At 45.4% G+C, this 14,236-nt stretch overlaps 2 protein-coding genes across 4 annotated transcripts in view; one reads left to right on the plus strand and one right to left on the minus strand.

Annotated features, from left to right (window-relative positions):
- The first annotated feature begins 9,841 nt into the window (after positions 1-9,841).
- On the plus strand, positions 9,842-10,590 carry LOC130087808 (piggyBac transposable element-derived protein 4-like). Its single transcript, XM_056254290.1, has 2 exons — positions 9,842-9,950; positions 10,050-10,590. Exons 1-2 carry the CDS (start codon positions 9,910-9,912, stop codon positions 10,483-10,485), a joined length of 477 nt encoding a protein of 158 aa, XP_056110265.1. The 5' UTR covers positions 9,842-9,909; the 3' UTR covers positions 10,486-10,590.
- Positions 10,591-11,344: 754 nt separating this feature from the next.
- pwp2h (PWP2 small subunit processome component) overlaps positions 11,345-14,236 on the minus strand; it is a 41,842-nt gene continuing 38,950 nt past the window's right edge. For all 3 annotated transcript variants that reach the window (XM_056254278.1, XM_056254276.1, XM_056254277.1), the window contains 4 exons: positions 13,897-14,115; positions 13,667-13,817; positions 13,175-13,249; positions 11,345-11,743 (listed from right to left, as the gene is read on the minus strand). In XM_056254278.1, the coding sequence (XP_056110253.1) occupies positions 11,572-11,743; positions 13,175-13,249; positions 13,667-13,817; positions 13,897-14,115 (617 nt within the window). In that variant the 3' untranslated portion in view covers positions 11,345-11,571. The remainder of the gene's footprint in view (positions 11,744-13,174; positions 13,250-13,666; positions 13,818-13,896; positions 14,116-14,236) is intronic.

Genomic DNA, 14,236 nt, shown 5'->3' on the forward strand with positions numbered 1-14,236 from the left:
CTGGAAGACCCCCATGTCTTCCCGTGACCGCTCGATGATTTCATCCACCTTTCCTCCCCTCGATGAGGCCGCTGCCCGTGGGTACACTGGGCTCCCCCCGGTTGAACGCTCTGTTGCGATGCAACTGTGTCCTCAGAGCGCTTCTTCTCGTGGTGAGCCTAAGCACCCATCCAAAGCCTGTAGGTACTCGTCTACGTTAGTGGCGAAGTCTTACAGAGCTGCGGGACAGGCAGCCACCTCTTTGCATGCCATGGCCATTCTGCAGGTCTACCAGGCCCAGATGCTCAGGGACATGCACGAAGGCAGGACAGACCCAGGGCTCTTCAATGAGCTGCGCGCCGCCACCGACCTTGCTCTCCGAGCGACGAAGGTGACCGCACGCTCCCTGGGTTTGGTGATGTCCACAGCTGTGGTCCAGGAGAGACACCTCTGGCTGAACCTTGCTGATATGAAGGATGCCGAGCGGTCCCGGCTGCTCGACACCCCCATATCACAAGACGGCCTTTTCGGCGGTGCAGTCGAGGATTTTGCCCAACAGTTCTCGACTGCTCAGAAACAGACTGAGGCGATTAAGCATATTCTGCCCCGACGGCCCGCTGCTGCCTCCACCCAGCCGACCGGGCAGAATACTCAGTCTGTTCGCCGCCGAGGGCGCCCTCCTACGGCTCCCGCCCCTCCCGCCCGGCCCAAGCAGCAGCCTTCACCTGGGCCCGGTCGCGGAGGAAGCCGTAAGAAGGCGCCCCAGCCCTCTCCAGCCCCGCCCCCCGCTAAACGCCGGGCCAAGCGGCGCTCCTGAGACGGGCTGCTCAGGGATGATGTTCACTTCTCAGGAGATGGTAGCAGGACCACTCCTTCCCCCGGTGGAGGGCCGGGGGAGAATCTTTTGTTCTCCACTCTTTAACCCTAATGTGGTTAAAGAAAGAAGTGACACATTCATCCCTGAGCACACAGAGTTCTCGGACGACACGGTGCGCCGCCCCCGGGCCGTGCACCCCTCGTCCTCCTCTGTCCCAGAGCCGGATGACAGTGCGCGCCGTCCCCGGACCGTGCCGCTCTCATCCTCCTCTGTCGCCAGACCCCTGGCAGAGCAGACCCCCGTGGAACGTTCGTCCTTCCCTGGTCTCCTCTGTCAGGACGCGGTCCATGGCTGTACCCCCACACCGGGCCGCTATGCCGTCCACGTCTGGGTCAGCCATACCGCCTCGCTGCCCCACCGACGGGAAGTCTGTGGTTCGCATGACCCCGCTGGTTCAGTCCTTGGGAGCCTGGCTAGAGCTTCCCAACCTGTCCCGCTGGGTCGCACGAACGATCAGGCTCGGCTACGCGATTCAGTTCGCGCGGTCTCCTCCCCGCTTCAGGGGAGTCCGCTCCACTATGGTCGGTGGCAATGCCCCTATCATGAGAGCGGAGGTTGCCACCCTGCTGGCGAAGGGTGCGATCGAGAATGTCCCTCCAGCCGAAATGAAGACTGGCTTCTACAGCCCGTATTTCATTGTCCCGAAGAAAACCGGTGGGTTACGGCCAATCCTGGACCTGCGCGTTCTGAACCGCTCCCTTCACAGGCTGCCGTTCAAGATGCTCACCGCCAAACGCGTTTTCGAATGTGTGCGGCACCAGGATTGGTTTGCAGCGATCGACCTGAAGGACGCCTACTTTCATGTCTCCATCCTCCCTCGACACAGACCGTTCCTGCGGTTTGCTTTCGAGGGGCAGGCATATCAGTACGCAGTTCTCCCATTCGGGCTAGCCCTGTCTCCTCGCGTCTTCACGAAGGTCGTCGAGGCAGCCCTTGTTCCCCTCCGGGAACACGGGGTTCGCATTCTGAATTACCTCGACGACTGGCTAATTCTAGCTCACTCTCGAGATCAGCTTTGCGAACACAGGGATTTGGTGCTCCGCCATGTAGCCCGTCTGGGCCTTCGGGTCAACTGGGAGAAGAGCAAACTTTGCCCCGTGCAGAGGATCTCTTTTCTCGGTATGGAGATCGACTCGGTCGCCATGTCCGCGCAGCTTACGAGCGAGCGCGCGCAGTCACTGCTGACTTGCCTGAGACAGTTCGAGGGCAAGAGTGCGGTTCCACTGAAACTTTTTCAGAGGCTCCTGGGGCATATGGCATCCGCAGCCGTGGCAACGCCGCTCGGATTACTTCATATGAGACCGCTTCAGCTTTGGCTTCGCGACCGAGTCCCGAGGTGGGCATGGCAACACGGCACTCTCCGAGTACCAGTTACTCAGACCTGCCGTCAGACCTTCACCCCGTGGTCGAACCTCAGTTTTCTACGGGCCGGAGTGCCCCTGGAACGAGCTTCCCGGCATATTGTCGTAACGACAGATGCCTCTACCACGGGCTGGGGTGCCATGTGCAATGGACGTGCTGCCGCGGGCTCCTGGACAGGACCCCACCGCCTATGGCACGTCAATTGCCTCGAGTTGCTGGCTGTACAGCTCGCCTTGCGCCGCTTCCGAGCCGTGCTCAGGGGCCAGCGTGTACTAGTCCGTTCAGACAATACCTCGACCGTAGCGTACATCAACCGTCAAGGTGGTCTGCGCTCCCGCCGTATGTCGCAACTCGCCCGCCACCTCCTCTTATGGAGTCAGAAGCATCTGAGGTCGCTTCGTGCCATTTATATCCCCGGAGCCCTGAACTGTGCAGCCGATGAGCTCTCACGGCTTCAGCCCCTCCCGGGAGATTGGCGACTCCATCCCCAGTCGGTTCAGCTGATTTGGGACCAGTTCGGGGACGCACAGATAGATCTGTTTGCCTCTCACGACTCGACCCATTGCGCCCTGTATTATTCCCTGACCGAGGGCACGCTCGGCACGGATGCACTGGCGCACAGCTGGCCGCAGGGCCGCAAATATGCGTTTCCCCCAGTGAGCCTTCTTGCGCAATTCCTGCGCAAGGTCAGGGAGGACGAGGAGCAGGTCACTCTGGTCGCGCCGTACTGGCCCACCCGGACCTGGTTCTCCGAACTCATACTCCTCGCGACAGCACCTCCTTGGCCGATTCCTCTGAGGAAGGACCTCCTTTCTCAGGGACGGGGCACCCTGTGGCACCCTCGTCCCGATCTTTGGAACCTCCACGTGTGGCTCCTGGACGGGACAAGGTAGGTTTGAGTACCCTACCACCAGCGGTGGTGGCTACCATCACTTCCGCTAGAGCGTCGTCCACGAGACACGTCTATGCGTTGAAGTGGAACCTCTTCGTCAACTGGTGCTCTTCTCACCGAGAAGACCCCCGGAGATGTTCGATCAGTGTTCTGCTTTCCTTTCTTCAAGAAGGGTTGGAGCGAAGGCTGTCTCCCTCCACCCTCAAGGTCTATGTCGCCGCTATTGCCGCAGATCATGACCCGATAGAAGGTAAGTCTGTGGGGAAGCATGACCTGATCATCAGGTTCCTGAGGGGAGCGAGGAGACTGAATCCTCCTCGCTCTCCTCTCGTACCCTCTTGGGACCTCGCAGTGGTCTTAACTGCCCTGCGCAGCGCTCCCTTTGAGCCTTTGCAGTCAGTCGAGCTTAACTTCCTGTCAATGAAGACGGCGCTTCTGACTGCATTGGCCTCCATCAAGAGGGTAGGGGACCTGCACGCATTCTCCGTTGACGAAGCGTGCTTGGAATTCGGGCCGGGTGACTCTCACGTGATCCTGAGACCCCGGCCTGGATATGTGCCCAAGGTTCCTACCACTCCCTTCCGGGACCAGGTGGTGAACCTGCAAGCGCTGCCCCCGGAGGAGGCAGACCCAGCCTTGGCACTGCTCTGTCCAGTACGTGCTCTTCGCATCTATGTAGACAGAACGCAGTGTTTCAGGACCTCAGACCAGCTCTTTGTCTGTTATGGTGGGAAGCTGAAGGGAAAGGCTCTCTCCAAGCAAAGGTTGTCTCACTGGATAGTGGACGCCATTGCTTTGGCATACCAGCAGCAAGGTCGACCGTGCCCCCTTGGTGTGACCGCCCACTCCACCCGGAGTGTCGCGTCCTCTTGGGCTTTAGCGCATGGCGCCTCGCTAACAGACATCTGCAGAGCTGCAGGCTGGGCGACACCTAACACATTCGCCAGATTTTACAATCTCCGAGTGGAGCCAGTCTCCTCCCGTGTACTGTCTTTTTCAAGCTAACATGGGATCCGTTAGGTGTCTTCGCTTGCTCGCCATGCCACTCCTCGGACTGGATACGTGCGATATTCTCCTCAGGTGAGCTTTCCCGAAAGCCCTGAGCTCCTCCAGCACTGCTGACGCTGGCGCCAGTGTCTATTGCCTGCGCGTCGGCTAGGTGCCTTCCGTGTGCATGGTACCTCTTCTGAGCTACCCCCACATGTGTATTTCCACTGTAAGCCTCTTTGTGCATGTGTCTTTCCCTCGGCAAGCCACCTTGCCACCCCTGGGGTTGAAATATTCCACCTGCGGCTGGACACCCCAGTGATTCCCCATATGCATCCCTCGGGTCATATGTGTATTCTTAAGTCCCCCCCTCTGGGTTGGCAGTAATTGCATATTCCCCAAAAAATCTGGGATATGCTCCCCAGTGTACCTTGGTATTCCTGTGCTAAATAGGAGTCCTTCGTCCGTGCTAGTCTCACGACAGGGATCTCAGATTTACGCAGGGCACTGGAAGACAGCTGAGAAGGTGGCGTGATTAGACTGGTATCCCCATTCGTCGTCATCCGACGGAACTCGGAGTGACAACGAAAGGGAACGTCTCGGTTACGGATGTAACCCTCGTTCCCTGCCTGCCACTTCCGCTGTACCGCGGGGATCGCCTGAGCTCAGTCTTGGCTCCTCAGCGAAGAAAACATGCCTATTTGCTGCCAGCGTTCTCCTTAAATACCCACGAGGTGAGGCGGAGTTACGCTATGCAAATTCCGCAGACCCATGGCATTTCTTTGCCATTGGCTCGTTTTGTAGTACTCGAAGTCGATTGGCTTTCTAAGCGAAACCCCATTCGTCGTCATCCGACGGAACGTCTCCGTTCCCTACTCAGGGAACGAGGGTTACATCCGTAACCGAGACGTTTTACAGATACTATTCACGTGAATTTCAAATGAAAGATTGCTATCAAAGAGCACACCCAGGTTCCTAACCAACGACGTAGACTTGACAGAGCATCCATCAAGTGTTAGACAGTATTCTAGGTTATTACATGAGGAAGTTTTTTGTCCAATAATTAGAATCTCTGTTTTTTCAGAATTAAGTAGTAGGAAATTACTAGTCATCCATTTTTTTGTATCCGCTATGCATTCCGTTAATTTTGTGAATTGGTAAGTTTCGTCAGGGCATTAAGAAATATAGAGCTGAGTATCATCAGCATAACAGTGAAAACTAATGCCATGCTTCCTAATGATATCTTTATTTTTCGTTTGTTTAGCAACTGTTTCAAATAAATACCAAGGGTTTTGTTTATTTTCTTCTAATAGGGTTGAAAAATAAGCAGATCTAGCAGCTTTTAAGGCCTCTCTGTACGCAATCGAGCTCTCCTTCCATGAAATGCGAAATACCTCTAGTTTAGTTTTCTTCCAGTTTCTCTCCATTTTTCTGGCTGCTCTCTTAAGGGCCTGAGTGTGCTCGTTATACCACGGCATTGGACTATTTTCTTTAATCCTCTTTAAGCACAACGGAGCAACTGTGTCTAAAGTGCTGGAAAAGGGAGAGTTAAAAGTTTCTGTCGCAATATTGAGTTGTTCTAAGCTATAAAATTTAGCAAAAATCTGTGACTCTCAGAGACTTCAACACCAAAACTTCTGTCATTTTTGTTTTTTTCCTACTCTTGTTTGTCACCTAGATGCTTTGGGGGTAAGATGTCCCATGCATATATTTTTAAATGACTGCGTTGGCTCATACCAACTTACTAACTATATTGTATTAGTTTTTTTACGATCGCTATGACATTTTTTTTAATACCTTTAACAATTTTCCTAAACTCTTAACACAGTCAGCACAAGATCCGTCTGTGTAGGCTATACAATTTACCCATTACTTGTTGCTTTGACACAAAATGCAGTTACTACAATTTTAAAATGCTTGAACTTCTTTTACACACATGCTCAACCAAGACCAAAACAAAAGATTGTACTGCCAAATTTACAAATGCTTTCACACTGTATGTCAGAAAAGATAACATGTTATAAACCTAACTTCTAGGCTAAAGTCAAACTGAACAGCTGTTCATATTGTTTACTTAAACACAAATATATCCCCTGTATTTTATTACTTTCCTACTGAAAAACAGCAGATTGAAGTTATGCAAATATATAAATCACAGCTGATTTCCATTAAATTTAATTGCAATTTAAAAAAAAAAAATATCCATAGCTCATCTGGAGCCATACTGCCTACTGTACAGCAGCTGCTGAAGAGCATCCAAAGACACAGTGAGGATCCGCCCAAACTGTAAACTTTTTTTCACAAATATTTACAAAATTCTAAAATGGAAATGTATGTATTTATTAGTTCTTAACCCCTTAACTGTCACCGTCCCACAGGTGGGACGTTTTCCATTATATTTTTAAAACAATAATATCTTAGTAAAAACCTAAGTAATATTGACAAACTATATATCATTTGAAAGCTTACAATCTCTAGTTTTCATATTTGGTAATTGTTTTTTAAAATAAATTACACAGGAGCAATAATTTATCAAATTGCAACAAGAATATTTCATACTCATTAGGCGTGTTTAGGTCTTTATTCTGAAATAGCGACAAACATGAAAAATCATGAAAGATTGGTAGAAACCTCAGATTATTTTCATGCCAAGAGTTCAAAAGACAACACCAATTCAATTTAATGTGAAAAAAGTGCTGAATTTTTTTTAAATATAAAGAAAAATATTATGTATTCTCGATTTGTGATGCGGCTGCGAGCTATAACGTGTTTTTTTGTGCTTTTATTAGAGGTTGAATTCAAATCAAATTCATCCAAACTGCCCATACTACTTCTGAATAGGATGTCTACTTCATAAATTGTTTGAAAATTATGGAAAAATATAGTTCAGATCACTAAAACCATATATGGAAATGGAGGCGCCCTTATATGGTCAGTAAGGAAGCTTGGATGTGATCTAATGAAAAAACTATGTGCCCAAACAAAATCTTATAGAAAGCTCATTTTTTTAGATATCAACCTCAAATTTGGAACACAACTTGTTCAGATTTTTGGTTTTGATTTTCTTGCAATTTTACAGTAAAAAATGTTTTGTAAAATATGTATTTTATATAAAATATAAATAATCATATTTTTACTTTGTACATTTTCATAAACTCAAACTTCTATAACTTTTTTTCTGTTTCACTATCATAATTTATTTTACTTCTAGAATAATCTGCCAAATGTCTTTTTTATGTTTATTTATTCATGGTTGATGTGACATGGAGCATGTTTTCAATGAGCCTGTCCATTTGATACATGATCATGAAATCCAGGGGGATTTTTTTTTGTCCTTTTTGTGGGAGGTTTTAGTAACAACACACTAGATGCTATTTTTGGTAAAATTTTCTGATCAGAAAGAACCCACCCTCATAAACTTTGTCCAATAATGATCAGGCAAGTCATTCAAATAAGTCTCAATGTCCAACCAGAGCAGCCAGAGCCGTATCTAAGTCTTGTAAGATCTCAGCAACTCAGTTGGCCTATGGGGTCTTTGAAAATGGATATTTACACAACCATTGTCCAATCCATGGCTGATTCTCTGTGGTTGCTAATCACATGTCCACGTGCAGTTTGAAAACAGCTTCTGATTGTTTGTAAACGTGCATCAAATGAACTGGCAATCAGCAGGAGCAGCCATTTCATTTGCACCTTCACTCCATGGTGTGTGACATGAATCCACAGAGGCCAAACAACCAATTTTATACACTTTTAGAAGTAATAGACCAGGTTTGTGAATCTGGTGAAGAAGAGCTGAATGAGGAATCTAGTGATGAGGAGCCAGATCTACTTTTTTCAGAAGTGAATGCATCTGATGCATCATCTCTAGATCGGTAAGTTGCATTATACTCTTTCCCAATTTGTGATAGGGAGCAGTGTGTAAATGTGATATGTAATTATGTGGGCCTATTCTATATATCTATATTTATATCTATATCTTGAAATATTTATATTTTTTATATATGTTAGGGAGCAGCATGTAAATGTGATATGTTATGTATATTTCTGTTGAAATATATCTCATGAAACACATTGCTATATTTGTAAATTTTATATATATATATATATTTGTATGTGTGTATTTTGTCTATATATATTTACATATTTATATATTGTTGTGATAGGCATTCAGATGATTCTTTTGATGAGGACTGCCAACCATCAACCTCTGTGGCATCATTTCCAACTACTGCTTCTAGTAGTTTTGGAGAAAGAGAAGGAGCCAGAAGCAAAGACAAAAAAAAAGGGAGAAGCAGTGACAGAGGAAGATGGAGAAGCGGTGACAGACGGAGAGGAAGAGGGAGAAGCAGTGGCAGACTGAGAGAAAGAGGGGAAAGCAGTGACAGAGGAAGATGGAGAAGCAGTGGCAGACTGAGAGAAAGAGGGGAAAGCAGTGACACAGGAAGATGGAGAAGCGGTGACAGACGGAGAGGAAGAGGGAGAAGCAGTGGCAGACTGAGAGAAAGAGGGGAAAGCAGTGACACAGGAAGATTGAGAAGCAGTGGCAGACTGAGAGAAAGAGGGGAAAGCAGTGACAGAGGAAGAGGGAGAAGCAGTGACAGAGAAAGAGGGAGAAGCAGTGACAGACGGAGAGGAATAGGAAGAAGCAGAAACCGAGGAAGAGGGAGAAGCAGCGGTAGAGGAAGAGAAAATGGTCATGGCAGAGAAAGATCTTCATCTGGCTCTAGTGGTGTTTCCACTAGCACCGATGATCGGTGGTACACCCAAGAAGAGCGTGATGTTTCTCCACCAGTAATAAAATTCAGACCAGCTCGAACACCTGGACCTCAAATTATTGAAACAGAATCCTACAGTCCTCTGCAGTTGTTTCAACTTTTTTTTTCATCCTCGGTTTGTCAGACCATCATCCGGAATTCTAACAGCTATGCTGCTGAGCACCTGGAGACAGCAAGAAGGCCAAGGCAGGAAATCTCCCTGAAGGACTTTTTCTCATTCCTCTCAGTAGTAATGTATATGGGTTTGGTGAAGCTGCCATCAGTTTCAGATTACTGGAATGGGTCCAGACTGTATGGCATTAGGTTTCCTGCATCAGTGATGTCCTGCAGGAAATTTCAGGCCGTGTCCTCAGCCCTCCACCTCAGCGATCCTAAGGTAGATGCTGAGAATGCAAAAAATAAAGGAACCCCTGCGTTTGACCGTCTGTGCAAAGTCAAACCTGTATATGAGCAGATTCGGGAAGGATGTAAAAGTTATTATCACCCACATCAGAAAATTGCCATTGATGAAAGAATGGTGGCTTCAAAGGCAAGGATTTGTCTGAAGCAATACATGAAAGCGAAACCAACAAAGTGGGGGTACAAGCTTTTTGTCCTGGCAGACTCCCTAAATGCATATACATGGGATTTTTTCATATATGAAGGGAAATCCCCAGTAGCTCAGAGCCAGCAAAGCAAAGGTCTGAGCTACGAATCGGTCATGGCTCTGGTGGATGAAAAGGTCTTGGGGTCAGGCTACAAATTATATGTGGACAACTTCTACACCAGCCCGATGCTCTTCAGGGACCTCCTCCAGATAAACATCTCTGCTTGTGGGACCATCAGGAACAACAGGGTGGGCTTCCCACAAACCACCCTAAACAAGCTGCCCAAAAATGCACCCCGGGGAAGCATAAGGTGGAAAAGGGACAACCAGCTTCTCTTTGTCCAATGGAAGGACACAAGAGGTATTCATGTGTTCCTCGTTCCATTCGGCAAATGGAGATCAGACTGTCCAGAGGAGAGTGAAGACAGGAGATGGAGAATGGACCATTATGACTGTTCCTATTCCTACAGTAGTGTCAGACTACAACAAGTAAGCAGAATTTTTTCAGTGGATGATGCAAAAAAAAAATTCAGATATGTTTATATATTTACGTATTGACTTTTGTTTATGTATGCTTTTTTTACACAGGCACATGGGAGGAGTGGATATGTCCGATGCCCTCATCGGTTACTACTCCGTGCTTCGAAAGACCAGAAAGTGGTACCGCTCCCTTTTCTTTCACTTTGTGGACATTGCGGTGGTTAATGCTTTCATTATCCACCAGCAGCTGGCTGCAATGCAAAGCAAGAGGGCAAAAAATCAGAGGGAATTCCGGGAAGCCCTTGTACAAGAGCTTGCAGATTGGGTGCCGCCTCCTGCTGCTCCTGCTGCTCCTGGTGCTCCTGCTTCTCACCATCCAGCAGGACACACTCCAAAGCACATACAACCTAACAGTAAAGTTAGAAGAAGATGCAGAATGTGCCACCAGAAAACACCTGTAATCTGCAGTGTGTGTGACTTGCCTCTCTGCTTCGTTCCAAAGCGAGATTGCTTCAGTCGCTGGCATGATGGTGAAAATTTGTAATCCTTAGCTCTGAATAGTTGTGAATAGTTGTAAATAGTTGCAAATAGTTGTAAATAGTTGCATATAGTTGTATGAACAGTTTGTCATTTGGATTTATATAACCACTGTAGATAATACTTTTTTGGTTTTGTTTTATTCCTATGTTCAAAAACAATTTATACACTTTTTTTTTTTAAAGTATATTCTGAGAATGTTTTGAATAAAAAAAAAATAAGAATCAAATTTTGTGTGTTGTGGTGTTGTGAGATCAAGTAGTAAAGAAGTGTCATCAATGGAGCATGGGAATCCCCAATGGTGGAAAAAATTAGACCTAGTGTCCTTTGTTGTTACAGCAGCTAAAAGTCTCACAGAATCTACAAGGTTTGTGATATCAATTCCAAATTTGGAACACAACTTGTATATATTTTTTGGTTTAAATTCCTAGCATTTTTAGGGTAAAACCTCTTTTGGATTATATATTTTTTCATAAAATAAAAATGTGTTTATTATAGACCTTTTTTATTATAATAAACTTAAATTGCTATAATTTTTTATTTATTAATTTTTTTCAACTGCAGACACTTGTACCATAAACCTCCAAGTGTTCCCTTAAAAACAAGACCAGAATCAACTTTCTATTAAAAAGCATTCCAGAATTACACCCATTTAAATTTGGACATCCCCTTTTTAAGTGTGAGCTCAAAAAGGGGGGTGACAGTTAAGGTTAAGCAGATCAATGTTGTTAAAGTGAAACTCTGAACACTTTATATATTTAAATCTTTTTTTTTTACACAATAAAACAAAACATCTTTCAGGATACAAGAATACAAAATAAAAAAAGTATTATCAACAGGTTTATCAATAGTTGAGCCCATGTTCATTTTATATATAACAATCTAAAATGCATCATGTCCATTCTAGCAGGTTTGTAGGTACAGAATGCCTATGTTAACATTGACAGAATAAACAGACCAGCACAAAAAAAAAACAAAAAAAAACAGAACACATCTCCTCCTGTTCCTTGTCCTAGCCCTGACCTGCTTTCCATTTATTTGGGTGATGTGCTGGCTCTGTAATATTTCATTTGAAAAGTTCATGATATGCATTTCAGTTTTCCACCATTATAGGCTCATTCATCATATTCTCCTCATCACCCGCAGAGTCCATTGCCTCTGATGATGACTCTTCATCACTGAGGGACTCTGCTGCTGTTCTTTTCATCCCTCTCTGTTTGGACAGAGCAGCGGCATAGCGAATGTTGTAAATGTTCCAGTCACAACTAGAAAGAAAACAAAAATGTTTAATCCTGATGAATAACTAGTGTGTGTGGTGTGTGTGTGATATATATATACACTCACCGGCCACTTTATTAGGTACACCTGTCCAACTGCTCGTTAACACTTAATTTCTAAGCAGCCAATTACATGGCGGCAACTCAGTGCATTTAGGCATGTAGACATGGTCAAGACAATCTCCTGCAGTTCAAACCGAGCATCAGTATGGGGAAGAAAGGTGATTTGAGTGACTTTGAACGTGGCATGATTGTTGGTGCCAGAAGGGCTGGTCTGAGTATTTCAGAAACGGCTAATCTACTGGGATTTTCACGCACAACCATCTCTAGGGTTTACAGAGAATGGTCCGAAAAAGAAAAAACATCCAGTGAGCGGCAGTTCTGTGGGCGGAAATGCCTTGTTGATGCCAGAGGTCAGAGGAGAATGGCCAGACTGGTTCGAGCTGATAGAAGGGCAACAGTGACTGAAATAATCACTCGTTACAACCGAGGTATGCAGCAAAGCATTTGTGAAGCCACAACACGCACAACCTTGAGGCGGATGGGCTACAACAGCAGAAGACTCCACCGGGTACCACTCATCTCCACTACAAATAGGAAAAAGAGGCTACAATTTGCAAGAGCTCACCAAAATTGAACAGTTGAAGACTGGAAAAATGTTGCCTGGTCTGATGAGTCTCGATTTCTGTTGAGACATTCAGATGTTAGAGTCAGAATTTGGCGTAAACAGAATGAGAACATGGATCCATCATGCCTTGTTACCACTGTGCAGGCTGGTGGTGGTGGTGTAATGGTGTGGGGGATGTTTTCCTGGCACACTTTAGGCCCCTTAGTGCCAATTGGGCATCGTTTAAATGCCACGGCCTACCTGAGCATTGTTTCTGACCATGTCCATCCCTTTATGGCCACCATGTACCCATCCTCTGATGGCTACTTCCACCATGTCACAAAGCTCTAATCATTTCAAATTGGTTTCTTGAACATGACAATGAGTTCACTGTACTAAAATGGCCTCCACAGTCACCAGATCTCAACCCAATAGAGCATCTTTGGGATGTGGTGGAACGGGAGATTCGCATCATGGATGTGCAGCCGACAAATCTGCGGCAACTGTGTGATGCCATCATGTCAATATGGACCAAACTCCCTGAGGAATGCTTCCAGCACCTTGTTGAATCTATGCCACGAAGAATTGAGGCAGTTCTGAAGGCAAAAGGGGGTCCAACCCGTTACTAGCATGGGGTACCTAATAAAGTGGCCGGTGAGTGTATATATATATATATATGAGAATTATAAATAAGAGAATTTAACTATATTTAAACTTTATCCACAAAATTACTAAGAAAGGAAAACTAATAAATACATATATTTCCATTTTAGAATTTTGTAACTGGTAAATATTTGTGAAAAAAAGCTTACAGTTTGGACAGATCATCACTGTGTCTTTGGATGCTCTTCAGCAGCTGCTGTACAGTAGGCAGTATGGCTCCAGATCTGAAAATGACACGCATGAACAATCTTACAGTGGTCACAACCACTGTGTCAACAATGTTGATACTCTGCATACAGCAGCACTGCAAAATGGGACTAATCTATATATTATCTAAAAAGATAATATATCATTTTTTTAATCTCTTTACCCGCCAGCATTTTTTAAAATAAATTTGCAAGCCAAAACGTTCAAAATTTTGAACATGCAATATATCAAAAGAAAGAACAGAGCCTCTGTATATATATATATATATATATATATATATATATATATATTTAATTTTTTTCAATTACTTGGGTAACAGTTGAATAGTTGAGATTGACAATACTTTGCAAAAAAAACAAACACAAAACAGCACAATTATTATAAGAATTCAATAACCAGTGTGAGCTTATTCTGAAAAGAGTTATGTTGCTGACCGATTCTTGAGCTTCTGTCCATGTAAGGTGAGCAGACACTGAGCCCAGCTGAGGTAAAACTGCAGGTGGTTGGACTTCTCCAATGTTGAGGCCACAAAGTTTAGAAGCTTATCCACATACACATCTGGAAGTGAGCTACATACCACTGTAACTGAAGCGTCAAACAATAACATGTAAAGAATGACAAGAAAATTATGCATTTTGAACAACTGTTTTAAAAGGGAACGCACTTTGGTCATAAGGGACTGCCTCCAGAACTTCTCTTATGAGAGGAATTTCGTTCAGACGAAAAGACAGCAGAATTGCAGATGCCCACTCTTTTTTCGTCACCTGTCGCTGTATGCTTGATGGTGTGACATCCATGTCCAGATCATAGGGGTCAAACACCAGTGAAGCATCAAGAGAGTAGATCAGCAAACCTTCAGAGGAGGCTGCTGCCCAACTGCGTCCTGAATGGAGAAGAATGCCAAAACTTCATTCTGTTCATTATTTAATGAAAATGTTGGGACGTCTTGGAATGTTGGAAATGTTTAGAAATATACTGAAAGGATTACTGATGTGCAATTTGTT

Source organism: Rhinichthys klamathensis, unplaced genomic scaffold, assembly GCF_029890125.1.
Source record: "Rhinichthys klamathensis goyatoka isolate OS25496 unplaced genomic scaffold, OSU_Roscu_1.1 h1tg000111l_1, whole genome shotgun sequence".
NCBI classification, from domain to species: domain Eukaryota; kingdom Metazoa; phylum Chordata; class Actinopteri; order Cypriniformes; family Leuciscidae; genus Rhinichthys; species Rhinichthys klamathensis.